The sequence below is a fragment of the Nelusetta ayraudi genome, unplaced genomic scaffold (genome assembly GCF_046127955.1).
Source record: "Nelusetta ayraudi isolate G7.1 ecotype Tasmania unplaced genomic scaffold, CSIRO-AGI_Nayr_v1 ptg000033l, whole genome shotgun sequence".
Classification (NCBI taxonomy): domain Eukaryota; kingdom Metazoa; phylum Chordata; class Actinopteri; order Tetraodontiformes; family Monacanthidae; genus Nelusetta; species Nelusetta ayraudi.
Genome location: NW_027466083.1, coordinates 8,184,056 through 8,200,000, shown reverse-complemented (window position 1 = coordinate 8,200,000; position 15,945 = coordinate 8,184,056). Strand labels below are relative to the sequence as shown.

The window sequence follows — 15,945 nt, the reverse complement described above, 5'->3', positions numbered from 1 at the left end:
GGTTACCACGGAAACAAATTGCTGTGCAAAAAAAAAAAAATAAGCGACATAAAAATAAAAAGGACAGTGCGAATGTTTTTCTGTCTCTTAGTTATCAGCCTTTTCCTGCGCTGCTGTTCTGTTCTTTATTCTGTCCATTCAACATCCTGCACGGAAACAGAGTCTGATGGTAAAAGTGAACTTATTTTAAAGAATTATTTCCAAGTTTCAGGTCGCAATGAATAATTATCATATCAAGAACACCTTCATGTCCACAATATAAGCTTAGTTCTGCAATAAAAATACACAAGTTGGGGCACCATACTACAAAATATTATATCACAAATGATTTGACTTTGATTTGGCCTGCACGTTGTCTACTTATATTATATAAAATGAAAGTTCTTGGGTTTTTTTTATTGGTTGAAAGTAAAACTCGGAGAAAAAAAAAATCATTAACGCGATTACTTCTGCACTTTCACACTTCAATTCCACTCAATTATTGAAGGTTTTCAGGATATTTTCCATCCGGATTGTGAATTTGTGTCCTTTTTTTCTCCCTACCTCCGACCTTTCAAAGCGAGACCCCCTGCAGGAGTTCCAGCAAATTACAGGAGCCTGCTGTCTCCTTCTCCCCCTTTTTTTTTTGATCAGCAGATCTTCAGAAGGGGGCTTCTTCAAAGAAATAACTTCCCACTTCACTTCTCAGGCCGAACAAAAACTCCCCTCAAACAAGCGGCTTTTGCTCACAGCTTGTGGCCGCAGCTGGCAGCATTGTTGGACGCTGGGCTCCTCCACTGGGCTCCAGAAAACACCTCCAGCAGCAGCAGCAGCAGCAGCAGCAGCAGCAGCAGCAGCAGCAGCAGCGTCGGACCTGACCAGGCATCACTCTGACATTTCCTCCAATCAGTCTTGTCGGCGTGAGGATAAAATGTTCCACAACAGCCGTGGTGTGTTTTTTTCTCTGGATGGAGGATTGTGTGAAAAGCTCCGCTGGACTTAATAGTCATGAATGAAAAGGAAGTGAAACCAAAACACAATTCAACCCCAAAACCTCCAAGAAGTGCTTTTTGTTAAGGTTACTTTTACTAAATGTGTTAAATTTGTGTGTTTTTTTTTTTTTTTTGGTTTAGCGCAGCGGTATTAGTGGCTAAACTGTGTATCCTAGCAGCTAGTTAGCTCTGCGATGGTTGTGGGTGGCTAACACCACTGCTAGCCCAAGAGACCAATCAAATGTTCCACCTGACATTCTTCACTCCTAGGCTGGAGACACTCCGGTAAGAGAGAATGTCTTGTCATTCTTTCTCAGCTCTTCGAAAGCCGAGAAGGAAGCACCACCTGTTGAAAGTCACCTCTTTTTTTTCAACCCAATCATTTCTCACCTGACCCCTCTCTCTATTTTTTTTTTTTTTGCTTCTTCTTTCAGGAAATTGTGCCGAGGATCTTACGGCCTTCCGTCCCTCAGCCTCCACCCCCCTCTTTGCGCTCTCCGCGCTGTTTCGCCAGCTCTTTGAAAGCGGCAAGGTCAAGTCTGCCTTGCCGCACCTCTGCGTTGGACTCACTCTCTCGGTGCAGCGCAGCCTTGAGGCGCAACCGCCGACAAGCATCCAGCGCACCGCGGGAACACGTTTGCAGCTCAGCATCCAACCAGGGGCAACAATTGTCTGTGTAGAGCAAAACTAGGTCCTGAGACTTCAGGCCATAAATGATCCTAAAGGGGAAAAAAAATTGTCTTGGTAAATAATTGTTTGAAGCGTTGAAATAATGAGACAATATAATACCTTTAAAAAAAAAGAAAATCCCCTGTGGCTCTTCTGCTTTTCTGTTAGGTTAGGTTTGCAAAGCTAAGACGATGAGATCCAAAACAATTCCCCGCATCTTCACAGGAATCATGAGGGAAAAGCCAGCGGGAAGGAGGGGTGAGAGCGGATGAAAGACATGCTAACGGATTAGCCGCGAGGAGCTTCCCCGCTGCGGCGGCCCGGCCCTCTTTTCTCCCAGGAAGACAGGGGAACACTGTAAGGTGATTACTGTGTCATTTGCCATCGGTCCACTGGTTCAGCACTATGGACGGCATGGAAGAGCCCGGCCACATCGACTCAGCACAGAGAGAGAGAGAGAGAGAGAGAGAGAGAGAGAGAGAGAGAGAGAGAGAGAGAGAGAGTCCCTTGCCTGTTAGCAAGCGGGCTAACGCTCCAAACAGACACCAAAGAGGCGCAAAGAAACGACAGCGAGTGAACGGAGACGCTGATTTCAGTTATTCGACTCTTGAAATTTAAGCAGTGTGTGTGTGTGTGTGTGTGTGTGTGTGTGTGTGTGTATGTGTGTGTGTGTGTCTACCGGACACTGGCAGCAAAGTGCATCATGCGCTCATTTTCACAAATGAACAACAAATGATCCGATTCATTTCCTGTGTGTTGCCGAGGGAAACAATGCGGTGTCACGGCTCTGGCAGCCTCACACGCACCACAACGCAAAAATTGCAGGAGAATTTTTTTCAAATTCCCTTTTGATTTGAGTGGCAATTTTGGCCAATTTGTCACTAGATTAACACAATCATGAGCCGGCAGAATTTCATCCTGAAAGGGACGACTGAAGTCTGGCCGTTTTTAAAAGGATTTCGCTGTGTGTGTGTGTGTGTGTGTGTGTGCACGTGTGTGTGTGCGTGTGTTAACTGGGTCACCGTGCTCGAGGACGGCAGAGGGAAAAGGCTTGGGTCCTTTTTTTTCGTGCCACAGATGCCTCAAGTGTGAAAGAAGAACAAGGTAACAACCGCCAACGTGATGCGTTTCATCATTTTTCCTTCGTTACCTTGAAGGAAATAAAAAAAAATCTCAAGACTGGAAAAAAACCGCAGAGTGCCCGCTGAACACCAGCCGCCGGTCCGTCCGTCCGTCCGTCCGCTCCTCCTCCCTTCGCCTGTGTCGTTCTTCACCCACCATTTCACCCGCCGACTCCCTCCTCTGCTCATCACGGCGCTGTGAGATTAATTTAAGTACGGCCAGTCGCCACTAAACTGGTGTGTCCGCAGGCTATGTGTGCGTTTTACTTTTCTTTTTTTTTTTTTCTTTTCGGGCCCGTCCAAGACGTCCACGCAATCTCCCCCGAAACAGGGAACGAGGCCATTAAGCAGGAGGAAGGAGGGAATCACACCAGGGGCAATTGAACACAGGTAGTGTGTGTGTGTGTGTGCGTGTGTGTGTGTGTGCGTGTGTGTGTGCGTGCACGCACAATAGTGTGTGCATGCACGCGTGTGTGTGTGTGTGTGTGTGTGTGTGCACGCGCAACAGCGCATGCATGCACGTGTGTGCGTATGAAAGGTCATTTCCTTCCTCGACAAACATGTGCGCTGCCTCTAGTGGCCGATCCTCCGCGTTGCGAAAGCTACATTTTTTGTTCTTTACAGATTCCCAAATTTTTTTGTGCTCGCAAAAAGGTCAAATTCAAACAAACATTATGACTGATTCCTCCCCCGACGATGTGTTCCGGTCGGAGTGATCCAGCCGCTGAGGGGTGTAAACAGGCTCAAACCTTTCAATTATTCACGAGGAAAACGACCCGACTGACGTCCCGGCCCGATACGGAGTTTGTGCAGTCGAGGAATCAAAGAGTCGGGTGAGTCCCCCCCCCCCCCCTGTTTTCCTTTTCCTGTTTTAACTGAATGATTGCGTCTCACAGGCCAGGTTCAGGTGAATCATCACGCTCGCACGGCACTGCCCATGTGGCACCTTGTCACATATTGTATACATGTATGCTGTGAATTAGCGGCACACTCACAGTGCAGGACAGCGTTGTTTTTCGTGTGTTCGTTATTTGAATGTTACAGAAGTCCTGTCAGGAGCTCCAGGTCACATGATGACTGCTGCCGCTGCAGCTGCAGCTGCAGCCTGACTGTCTGAGTGTTTTCGGAGGGTTTTGAACACACTAAGTAAAAAAGGGGCCAAGCAGCTTTAGCTGGTTAGCCTCAGATTAGCCATTTCCAGATCCAGACAGCTGCTCTGTTTGTTTGGTGGAGGCACTACAGTGATTGAATATGGGTTTTTGACGCTCTTGAATATTTGTGACTGTGAGCTGGAAACCAAAAGAAAACCTCCGCAGCCACTGACAGACCTTAGGCATGCTAACAGCAAGCAGGCTGGCATAGAGTGTCCCGTTCTCATGTCCTGTCCTCAGCATCCTGTTTTTTTTGTTTTTTTGTTTTTTTTCTAATAAAGTGAAGAACATTTTAGCAGCATTTTTATATCCATACAGAGGAGCCATACTATAAATATATTAGAATCTTTGAGTAAACTTTGAGTAAGTCGGCTGGTTTATATAGCACACTATAAATTTGTACTGGTTCACGTAGGTCGGTTCATCTCCCTAATTTTCCTTTGCCAATATCAGCAGTGAAGTACATCGGTAGGATCATATGAAGAAAAAAAAAACACTATTGCACTTAAACTCTTTTGTTTTTCCTCATCAGGTCACTGTGGAGCCACCGAGCTGCCGTCGCTGCACGGAGAGGACATAATTGTAGGTCGTGTTGGGGGAATGCGGGGGGCATCAAGGTACTTTTCACCTGAAACTGACCACACACACACACACACACACCAAAACCCGCCTTGTTTGGATGCCATTCTTTCACCATTCAGAACAAGAGGCGTATTGATCCGGGACGGGGGGAGGGGGGTCGGCGGGGGATGGAGTGTGGGGAGGGGAGGGCAGATTCTTTCTCTTCTTTCTGCTGATTGTCCTGCGACGACGCAGGTGAGCGTTTGGAATGGTGGGTTTGGGGTCGGAGGGTTGCGGGGGGGGGGTTAACATTTTCCCTGGGTAAATAAAACACCTGGGTCAACAGAGCTGTTAACCTGCAGCAGGTTTGGGCCGCTTGTGGAGGTTGAGGTGGACAAACCAGTGAGTGGGTAAACACTGCAGAGTCACTGCGGGGTCAGGGGGGGCTGTGGGGGGTGGGGGTGGGGGGACGGGTTCTGGAAGCAGCAACCGACCTTCAGTTGCGCCAGTCTGGCGGGATCAGACGTGCGACAACGCTGTGTGGTGCCGAACGCAGCACTCGGGATTCCAAACTGTGCGACGGCGCTCCTCCCCCAACCCCCAGCACATGGCGAGCAACTTCCCCGACCAAATCCAACCAGCAGGGATCAAGGGGTCAGGGGTCAGGGGTCAGAGAGGCGTGGCCTGAGTGCCGGAGACACCCACCCGCCCCCCACCCCAGGTTTACACAAGTGTAAAAAGAGTCCATTCAGTGCGGCTGCATGGGCAGAGTTTCACAAAGGTCCACTGTGTGGGGGCCTGTACACACACACACACACACACACACACACGCCTCCTCCGAGCCGACACTGGACACGATAGACAATGTGTTTGTGTGTGTGTGTGTGTGTGTGTGTGAGTGTGATTGTGTGTGTGTGAGTGTGAGTGTTGAGGGGGCAGAGTTTTGTGGTCAACAGAGCCACAAACATGTGAAAAAAAAAAATCTGTTTTCAATTCGTATTTCGACTTCGTCTGCATCACCAATTATTTTTTCTCAGTCTCTTTCCAACTTTTTCTTTTTTTTTTTTTTTAATTTGTAACCTGACCTCCACCCATGAATTTCAATCCCAGTCTCTCACACACGCCCGAGTCCCTGAGGCTAATTTAGCCTCCGCTAGCGGGATTAGCGCGTCAGTTAGAACATTAGTCGCAGGAATTCCACTGTCCTTTTTTTTTTTTTTTTTCCCCACTTTCACCGCCAACCAGTTTCCGATCCTTTATTCTGGATTTACACCCGCCAGACTGTCAGGATGTCTCTCCTGCTCAGCAGCAACACGCGGCTGCACCTAATAAAGCAGCCGGTCACTGTGAGTGTGTTTTGGGAGGGAAAGTGCAGCCCTGAATCAGACGCCGGCTCAGGACGTTTTCCTGTTGCGGCCTTTCTCTTCTTAAACCTCTGTCCTCCTCACCCCTTCCTCACCCCTTCCTCACCCACCAACGCCTGCCATGATTCCAAAGTGCGTCGGGCGATGATCTGCCTGCCTTCCTTTTTTTCAGAAATATAATTTAGCCCTCATCTTCCCCTCTGCCGGCGTAAAACGGTGGATTATTGCCAGATTAAGGGAGTGCCTTTTTCTTTATCCGCCGGTAAGCCTGCACGGCACACGGCTCAAAGGTAATGAAGCGCTCTGTGATCCGTCCCTGCATGATGAATCTCAACAAAAAAAAAAAATTCCCAGAGCAGCGCTGTATTTTAACCAGAAATTAGATGAGATCCTTCCCTCCATGCACAGGAAGTGATGTCAACTGTGCCGCCACTTAAAAAACGAAAAGCCCTAAACAAGAAGCCCTTCTGCCGCCGCCGCCGCTGCTGCTGCTGCTGCTGCTGCTGCTGCTGCTGCTGCTGCTGCTGCTGCTGCTGCTCGTGCTGGCGGATGGATGTGACTTTGAGTTTTAATTGTTCTGTCTCTGTCTGTCTCAGATTTGTCTATTAATCCGCACAGCAAAGTGGTTTTTCACTCTCTAAATCAGGTGGAAGACTCAGAATGAGCTTCCTGCAATAGGGAGCAGTGAAACATATGTATTTAATACTCTCAGTCCAGGTAACACTGCTAGATTTGATTTGAGGTTTTTTTTTGTTTGTTTTTTTTAATTAAAAAAAAAAAAAAAAAAAAAAAAAGTGTCTGTTTTCTACCAACAGGAAGTAGTGAAATCAGAAGCTTCAGATGTGTCTCTGTCATGTCTGTCAACTCTTCCTCACAATCAGTGTGAAGGTGAGGGCAGCTGCGGGGTGCTGCCGAGACCTTTCACCACCTGTCTTTTTATTTTGTCTTTCTTCCTCGTATTGATCATTTTGAAGAACAAACGTGATCTCGTCCCGGCTTTTGCCCTTTTTTTTTTTTTTTTTTACTCGCCTCTTGTTCCACCTCCTGGCCGTCGGCCAGCCGCTGACTGATGGAAGATGTTGAGTGATGCGTCGCAGGCGCCGCGTGAGACGCCCACCTCACCCCACCTCACCCCTCCCACTGCCGACACTGCCGACACCGCGGCCTGAAGTGTTGACGTGATGCTGATCAACTCGTCCTGAAGATTAAATCAGTCCCTGCCACGACCTGCAAGACACTTTTTTTTCTAACTTGTTTGTACATTTTGTTTGGATTTCCTTTAAAGGCCCAGCTCGGCCTGTTGAGTGACATCTACTGGTCAGACGGTGTATGGCACAAAATGTTAAGTCACAAAAGATCTTTCCTATTCTCTTTGTGGCTTCTGGGTAAAATCGCCCAACACGGCGGCCGCCTCGTCCTCACACATGGGGAGCATCAACGCTGATGATCAGCAAATAAAAAAAAACAAAACAAAACACTCGTTTATTTGGGTGATTTCGTCCGACCAGAACCACCTTTCCGTTTTTAAATTCCATCCCATTCCTTCCTTCCTTTTAACCGTGCCGGCTGGGCCTTCAGAGGACATTTCGGCTGCTCTTTTTATAGCCGAAAGATAAATATTTTAGGTTGAGACGTTTCGTGTCTTGTGTTCAACGCGATAAAAAAAAAAAAAAAAAAAAAAAAAGGGTCTAAAAAGAAGCAGACGGATGTGGAAATGCGGAAATGTGGCTCTGATCCGCCTCTTTACTTCGGTTTGAAAATTAAAAGGCACTTGCGGATCTGCAGTTTTTTTTTTGTTTGTGAGCTCAGTGAGAGCCTTTAAACGGCACTTAGGGAGCCGTTGAAAATAGGATATAATGAACTCACTCAGTGGAAAAGAAATCACACACACACACACACACACACACACACACACACACACAAGGTCACGGTTGGGCTCCACGGATCAATATCACTCCTCATTTCCTCCCTTCAAACTTTAAAAAGTGCACTTTTTTTGCACTCGTAGCGCCATAAAGAGTCGCCGCTTATCGATCAGCTGCTTGCAAAAATGTCATTTATGCACTTAGAACCATCAGGCTGCAGGTTCACAGCATTGATCACCGACATTTTTTTTTTCCAGATTTTCTGGATGGGGGTAAAGAAAAAAAAAACAAAAAAAAAACACACTTACTGCAATTGATTTTTTTTTTTTTTGTTCTTCTCAGCTTTCGATTAATCTCCTATTTAAGAGGCAGAATTAGATCTCCTGACGAAGAAGGCCTCTCGTAGTTTGCTCGACATCGTGCCGCGTCAAAAAATTTAAAGCCGTCCCGCAAAGTCTTTGGATCTGAGCTCCGAACCGTTGACGACCGCGGCTGCGCCGCGACGTCACCTCGGGAAGTGATGGACTTCTCACACATTGGAATCATCATTTTTCAATTAGTGTGACTGGAACACACCAAACATGGAACTTTTTAAAAGAACCTGACATCATTTTTTTATTTTTTTTTGACATGTTCTGGAAAATTTGCTGTTGACTAATTGGGTCGCCGTGTCTTCCGCATGCTTGGATGACAACGCGGGAGCACGCAGGGAGTTGTAATTGATAACAGACTTCTGCGCGGCGCAGTCATTTCCCTTCGTGAAACTCCAGAAGAGTTTCTATGGATGAGGAAATGTGACCAGAACCTCCAGCACTGACATCTGGAGAAGCAGGTGATCTTTGAATATGCGGTGAACCAACACTTGAACAACCAAAAGCAGGAGAAATCTTATCTGGAGTTTCCCGCAAGGCTGTTATTTATTTTATTCTTTTTAAATATTTTGTATTTGTACTACCACCACTACTACTGCTTCTAGTAGTAGTAGTATATTTGATTATTATTATTATTATTATTCAGGACTGAGCCTCAGCGAAGGCCTGCTCTCATTATTATTATTATTATTATTATTATTATTATTATTATTATTATTATTATTATTATTATTATTATTATTTTTAATATGCACAGGTTCTTGGCCCAACCCTGTTTGGCTTTGACACGTAAAAAAAAAAAAGAGTGTAGTTTTAAATGTATCAAGTTAAAATTTGAGTGAACTGTCCCTCAAATAAAAAAAAAAAAAATCCATGTCCACTTTCACGTTGTGTCGAGATTTCTGGATTTAATAATAATTTCTTTAGTTGCAGTTTGGGGGCGTGGACTCCCACTTGGCCGGCCCCGCCTCCCCAGTGTGGCGCTGATGATGATAATGATGATGATGAGGAGGAGGAGGAGGAGGAGGAGGCTCACCTTTCACTGCCTCTCTCTCGAGCTGTGTGTCAGGCAGCCGTCTGACTCTCCTCAGCCCCCTAGGTGTCTCACTTCCTTGCTGTTTGCAGCCGCCGCCGCCGCTGCTGCCGCTGCTCGTCTGGCTGAGCGGCCGCGTTGACGTCAGCGCCCTGTGTTGATTCGCTCACACACGGCACACACGGAGGGAGAAGAAAGGAGTTAGTGCGCGTTGAGAGAGCGGCTACTGACAACTGCCTCCCACTATGCTGTAGCGCCGCGGGATCCGGACGGTCGCCGCAACTTCGGGTGAGTAAAGAAAGAAAGCGGGGAGGAAAAGGAAGGAAGAGCGCGAGGAAGAAAGAGAGACAGAAAGAAGGAAAGAGAGAAAGAAGGGGGAGAGAGGGAGGGAGGGAAGACCCGCCAGCAACACGCGCGGCTGCACTTTCAGCGGCGACAAGTGCCACCAAACCAGCTCGTGCCACCGTGCGTGCGTCCATGCCACCGTCTGTGTCTGCGTGTGTGTGTGTCTGTGTCCGCGCGCATCCTCTTTTCCATCGCGCCCTTTACTTTTCAGTCACCATGTGGATGTTTTGATGCGTGCAGCGAGCGCGGCTGCACGTCTGCGTGTCTCCCTCTCTCTCTCACACACACACACACACACACACACACACACACACACACACACACACACACACACACACACACACACGCACTCGTTCGCAACGCGCGCGCGCTCGTGTGTATTCCGCGTCCGTTCACGCGTGTCCCCGTTCAACCCTGCACGCCGAAGTTAAGCGGCGAGACGCGACACGCAAGTTGGTTGAGCGCAGCGGCGGCAGCAGCAGGAAAGCGAGGAGGACGCGCGCGCGCACGCACGCACGCACGCACACACGCAGGGTGCTACCTGCAAGGTGCTGAAGTTTGCACGGCCGCGTGTGAGTCCAGTGTTGAGATTTGTTGTGTGTGTGTGTGTGTGTGTGTGTGTGTGTGTGTGTGTGTGTGTGTGCGCGCGTGTGCGTGTGTGCGCGCGCGCGAGGAGGTGTGCCTGCGTTGGTCTGCGTGCGTGCGCGAGTGCGCGCGTTGTGGCGATTAGACGTGCAAACCACGCACACGCTCGTCTGCAAGGCTGTGGCGTTACGGGAGGCGTGGATGTGTGTTGACCGGGAGCCAGGCACCAGAGGACGGGCTGCGAGCGACTCTGCCCGCCGCCGCCACCACCACCACCACCGCTGGTGCGTTTCTTCAGGCGAGAGGGGGAGGAGGAGGAGGAGGAGGAGGAGGAGAGAAAACAATGCTGGATTTTCACCACCAATTGTGTGGTTCGTTTGTTGTTTTTGGAGGTGGCGTCGGTCGTGCCCGCGTCCTTGTGTTTCTCCAGGCGCACCAGTGTGGCTCATTTAGCCTTGATGACATCACGATCGGCCGGCGGGGGCTACTGTACGCACACCGGTCGGTCACACACCGGCCAGTGGAATTGATTGATATTTGATTGGTTGCCAATAATCAGTTGGCAGGGGGAGCTCGCAAGCGAGGTGCGAGGCTCTAATGTTGGCGCGCGCGCGTGAGGACGGAGGCGATGGCAAATTGATTTGTTATCGACACTGTCTGATCTCCCTCCGCCTCCTCTCGCGCTTTAACACCCGCACCACGTCGTTAATTGCGCACTGCCGAATTTTGATTTATTTATCTATTTATAATTTCTTTAATTATTAAATTGTTTGCGTTATTTATCAGCTCAACCTAAAGTCCACCTGCCTTCGAGTCGGTGACAGCTGTCTGTCTCGTCCTTGTGCACTTTAGTGCGTGCGGAATAACGAACGTGTGTGTGTGTGTGTGTGTGTGTGTGTGTGTGTGTGTGTGTGTGGCGCGCAACTCATGATTACATCGATCACGCCGGCCGTCCCTCGTGCTGTTGGCATCGTCAGCGCACCGTGCCGTCCGTCCAGTCACTGCTGACGATGATGATGATGATGATGATGAAAGGACATAAAATCCTCCTGGCCTAATGTACCTAAAGCCGCGCTCCGCTGTATTATTTATTTATTTATTTGTTTATTTGTTTATTTATTTTTTGCATAATGCTCGTCGCTCCGTCTAATTTGTCTGGCTCGGCTGTATTACGCTGTCTAGACGCGCGCAGCTCCTCGCTGCTCCCCCTCCCCCATTTTGCTTTTTATTAATAGAGAGCTGGCAGACGCGACAAGTTTGGCGTCACCGTGCGTGCAAGGACGACGTGCGGCAGAAAAAAATAAAATAAAAATAATATATATATATTGTCTGGTTTGTGCGCGGTGACCTCTGTGGTTGATTTTGTTGTCGTCGTCGTCGTCGTTGTTGTTGTTGTTGTTGTTGTTGTTGTCGTCTTTCATCGTCACATTCCTTCATTATTGATCCGACAGTTTGTTTAATGACCCCCCCCCCCCCCCCACTGAGTGTTTAGATATTTTCAGTCAGTCAGTGTAGCTGGATGACTCCCTCAAGCCGTGTGACTTTTCTCTTTCTATGGCGAGTTATTCTCATTTTCACAAGAATCGTTTGAATATTTGGGTGTAAATGTCAAAGTGTGGTCACTTTGCAAACCTGTAAACGCAACAGTCTTTGTTTAAAACGCGTCCTCTGGTGCAGTCATGTCAGCGGCTCAGTAAAAAATAAGCAGTGCGTAGTGTTTTATTATTATGGTTCTTATTAGAATGGCTTGCTGTGGATTGCAGTTGCTTGTTTTTGTGAAAGTGTTTTGTGAATGGAGTGAAAACTTCTTCAAGCATCAAACCGTCAGTGGAGAGTAATCAGCAGAAGAGAGTGGGAGAAGCCACAAGTTGCTGGTCTGAGTGGATACATATCGGACACGCAGGTCAATGGAGGCACTCAGCTGCTGGACAGTCATTCATTCATTCATTCACTCACTCATTCATTCATTCATGCATGTGGAGAATAAATATGTGTTTCTTTCACTGTGGCCCTGAACAGCCTTTCTTTTTTTTTTTTTGTCATTTTGGCAGCCGACGCATGAGCCAAATCGTCACAACAACAACAACAACAACAACAACAGGCTACATTTCAAGCCCAACGAGACTCTGAGATCTTTGTGTTAAAGTGTTGCTCTGCTAGAATTGTGTCGCTCCAGTCGCTCCACGGTTAAAGCCTGCCAAAAAAAAGAATCCAAGCTGAGTGTTTTGGGTGCTGCTGCAGCGCCGACGTGTGCTTTTTTTTTTTCTTTTTTTTTAACTCCGTCCCGCCTTCTCCCCCCCCCCCGTTTTCCATCCATTGCTGGCCGTGGCTCTCTGCTCCCCCGTCTGTGATGGGAATACTGAGTAAGATGCTATTTAATTTCAGAGTGAGGGGCTGCCGACGGTCTTTGTGAGGCCAAGCGGCGGCAGCGGCAGCAGCAGCAGCGGAGGAACCGCCGCCACAGTTGGTCGGCACTTGTTGTATTTCCCCCCAATCAGATCAGATCAGATCGCGCGGATGAAGACGTAGCCTCCCGCCATAACGTACGTTGGACTGATTGGTATGCGAGAGCCGAGCCTGTCGGTCGGCTGCCTCCTCGAAAATCCACAGTCAATACCCTCAGCTGATTCTTTTTCTCCTGCGCCGCTTTAACAAACAATGCCTCGGCACAAAGTGTTTGTCCCCGCTGGATTTATTTGCAGCTCCTCCGATTTCCCCCCATGTTTGCTGAACAAATAGCGTTTAATAGATTAGTTTTTCTGTCTGCTGCCTGTTTGTGGCTTTTTGTTTCCTGTCTCTGTTAATGTCCTAAAATGTTTTCCCTCTGTGTGAGAATTCAAAGAATATATATTTTTTTAAATGCCTTTACGCTTCTGCTTCTTGCAGGTTTCATCTCGTTTACACCATTAAAGCTAGAAACACTGCTGGACCGTGTGTGCGGGAATAGCGAGCCTCATGAGTCGACCTGGTGGCTTGCATCAACAACGTCATGGATTTAACTAAAATGGGTACGATCCAGCTCCAGAACCCCAACCACCCCACCGCCCTGCTCCAGAAGGCCAACCAGATGCGCCTGGCAGGAACCCTGTGCGACGTGGTCATCATGGTGGACAGCCAGGAGTTCCACGCCCACCGGACTGTGCTCGCCTGCACCAGCAAAATGTTCGAGATCCTCTTCCACCGCAGCAGCCAGCATTACACCCTGGACTTTCTCTCACCAAAGACCTTCCAACAAATCTTGGAGTACGCCTACACTGCCACGCTCCAGGCCAAGGTGGAGGACCTCGACGACCTCCTCTATGCAGCTGAGATCCTAGAGATCGAGTACCTGGAGGAGCAATGCCTGAAGATCTTGGAGACCATCCAGTCGTCGGATGAGAACGACGCGGAGGTCAACGTCAACGACGGCAGCACGGAGGAGGACGACGAGCGCAAGGGCCACAATGGCGCCAAGAGCTCCAAGAAACATTCCATGGATATCCCCTATCTGTCAGGTAGCCAGCAGGACATGGCTGGAGTGGTGGACCAGAGCCCCTCGGTCTCCACCTCCTTCGGCATCTCCAGCCTGAGCCCCACCAAAGCCGCCGTCGACAGCCTGATGAGCATCGGCCAGTCGCTGCTGCAGCAGGGCTTCGGCGGCGAGCACATGGTCCACGGCAACTCCCACCACCACCTGATGACGGACATCAAGACGGAGATGATGCAGGTGGACATGGGCGGCAACGGCCACGAGAGCTCCCCCACCATGGAGTCCGGCGCCTCCAGCAACGGCGAGCGCAGCGGGGAAGACCGCAACCGGGACGGCCCGGGAACCCCGACCAGGAGCAGCGTCATCACCAGCGCCCGCGAGCTGCACTACGTGCGCGACGACAACATGGGCGAGCACCAAGCCGAGGTCAGCCAGATGGGGCTGGAGGCGGCCATGGCCAGCATGACGGAGAAGCACATGGCCTCCTTGTATTCGCTGCCCGTCAATCACAAGGCGGACGCCATCATGTCCATGCCGGCGTCCATGGCCTCGGCGCTGCCCATGTCACCGGCCCTGGCCATGTCCATGGACCTCAGTGCCTACGGGGGACTCCTGCCCCAGAGCTTCATCCAGAGGGAGTTCTTCAGCAAGCTGGGCGAGCTGGCGGCGGGCATGAAACCCGACGGCAGGAATCAGCACGAACGTTGCAACGTCTGCAATGCAGAACTGCCCGACAACGAGGCCGTGGAACAGCACCGGTAAGCCCTTCTTCCTTATTGTCTTTGGCCTTTTCGCTTTCCTTTTAAATGCATCCGAATTTAAAGCAAAAGCGAAAATAAATCCGAGGTATTGTCAGCAGATAACGTGAGCCGGTGGACTTGACTGAACTCCTGCTGGTGGTTGTGTTTGTAGCTCGGTCTAAAGCGGGAGAAGGAATGAGAGCAATCGCTCGCAGAATATACCCCTGAATTCCCAGCCCTTTGATTTGAAAAATAAAATTAGCATGTGCACGCGGTCTGACTGGAGCTGTGTGTGGCTCGGGCCCAGACATCCTCCCACCTTCCTCCACCCTCAATAACTGTTAAGTCTGCCCGAGTGGCTGCCGACACAGCGCTGTCGTAACACTGTCCGGGATCATTAGCCGCGTCTCGGGAGACGCGGGCGAGCCAGCCATCTAACACACGCACACACACACACACACACACTCACCAAAAGTCGGTAGACCCTCAACCTGCAACCATAGCCACACAAGCTGGGGGTCCCTTATTAGCCTCGGGTAATTGGAGTAGATGGTCAGTGCAGGAAATGAGTGCTGAAGGTGGGCTCTGGGACGTGAAGGGCACTCTCAGACGGAGCCAGCATGGCACTGGAACCACCTAAATAATAATAAGGCTTCAAACGCACTAAAAAGGCCACCCGAAGATTTGATTGAAGCAGGATTTATGTTGTTGGTTTGTCCGTACGGCATCAGCGGTGCCTCTTCCTGAGGCATCGGCGTTTGCGCAGATCCTGGTTGATTTTTGTCTGTTACTGTTACTGTTTACTCGGACACAGCCTGAGTGTTTTTGTGTGTGATCTGTGAATGGCCGGAAATTCATTCCGTCAGCCGGCTGTGTTTGCTTCAATCAATGAGAATCACGGTGGTTAAAGTTCATTCGAGGATTTTCAACCCCTCTGTGTCGTGTAATGCGTGTGCTGTGATTCAGCCCGAGCTTGTGTCAGCTTTCTAAATCTGTCCTGGCTTTTTTTTCTCCGTTTTTTTTTTTTGTCTTTAAAAGCTCTTCAATATTACAGAAAGCTCACCATCCCCCGTCGCCCTCCCCCAAAAAAAGAGAGGCGTCCTTGTTTTCAGCCTTGCGCGGAGTCTTTGTGCAGCACTTGTTACCCAATTTCTTTTCCATTTGGCTTTGTAGTTATTTTTTGTTTTTTTTTTCTCCTGTCATTTGCTTCCGTAACCGTGTACAAATTTGCGCGGCCTTCATCACTAGTGCTCGTCATTCGCGGGCAGCGGGAGAAAATCTCTGCACAGGCCCGACGGTGCGTGTGTGAAACAGCCGCTGCGGGACGGGAATTTTGATTTCATTGATTGAAAAATAAAACAAAAACAAAAACAACAAAAACAACACAAAAGGTGCTCATGTGTGCTTGTACCTTGGCTGCTTCTAAGGACACACTGCTCTGCCTGTCTCTGCCTTGAGAAGAAGTCTAGCGTGCGAAACGGTTGCCTGTGTTTCAAGAGGAATTTCATCAATTTCGCTCAAGCTGGGAAATCTCGTATCAAAGGAGATTTCCAAACCGTTTCATGCATTGATCTTCCCGCGTCGCCCCGGAGCATACTAATGGGTTAATTTAGACTTGTTGATACGCCGGCACGACACTGCTTAATATTGTACGTCCCGAACAGAGCGTTAAAAGAGAGGAGGGAAAAAAATGAAGAAGG

The 15,945-nt window shown here is 49.2% G+C and overlaps 1 protein-coding gene across 4 annotated transcripts in view; it reads left to right on the top strand.

The window, feature by feature from the left end:
- The first annotated feature begins 9,465 nt into the window (after positions 1 to 9,465).
- zbtb16a (zinc finger and BTB domain containing 16a) overlaps positions 9,466 to 15,945 on the top strand; it is a 116,671-nt gene continuing 110,191 nt past the window's right edge. The window contains exons 1-2 of one of the 4 annotated variants that reach the window (XM_076032137.1): positions 9,466 to 9,571; positions 12,923 to 14,263. In XM_076032137.1, coding sequence (XP_075888252.1) covers positions 13,026 to 14,263 — 1,238 coding nt within the window. In that variant the 5' untranslated portion in view covers positions 9,466 to 9,571; positions 12,923 to 13,025. Of the gene's footprint in view, positions 9,572 to 9,928; positions 10,024 to 10,206; positions 10,321 to 12,461; positions 12,580 to 12,922; positions 14,264 to 15,945 lie in introns of those variants that run through there. The other 3 variants (XM_076032136.1, XM_076032138.1, XM_076032135.1) reach the window with 3 other exon arrangements.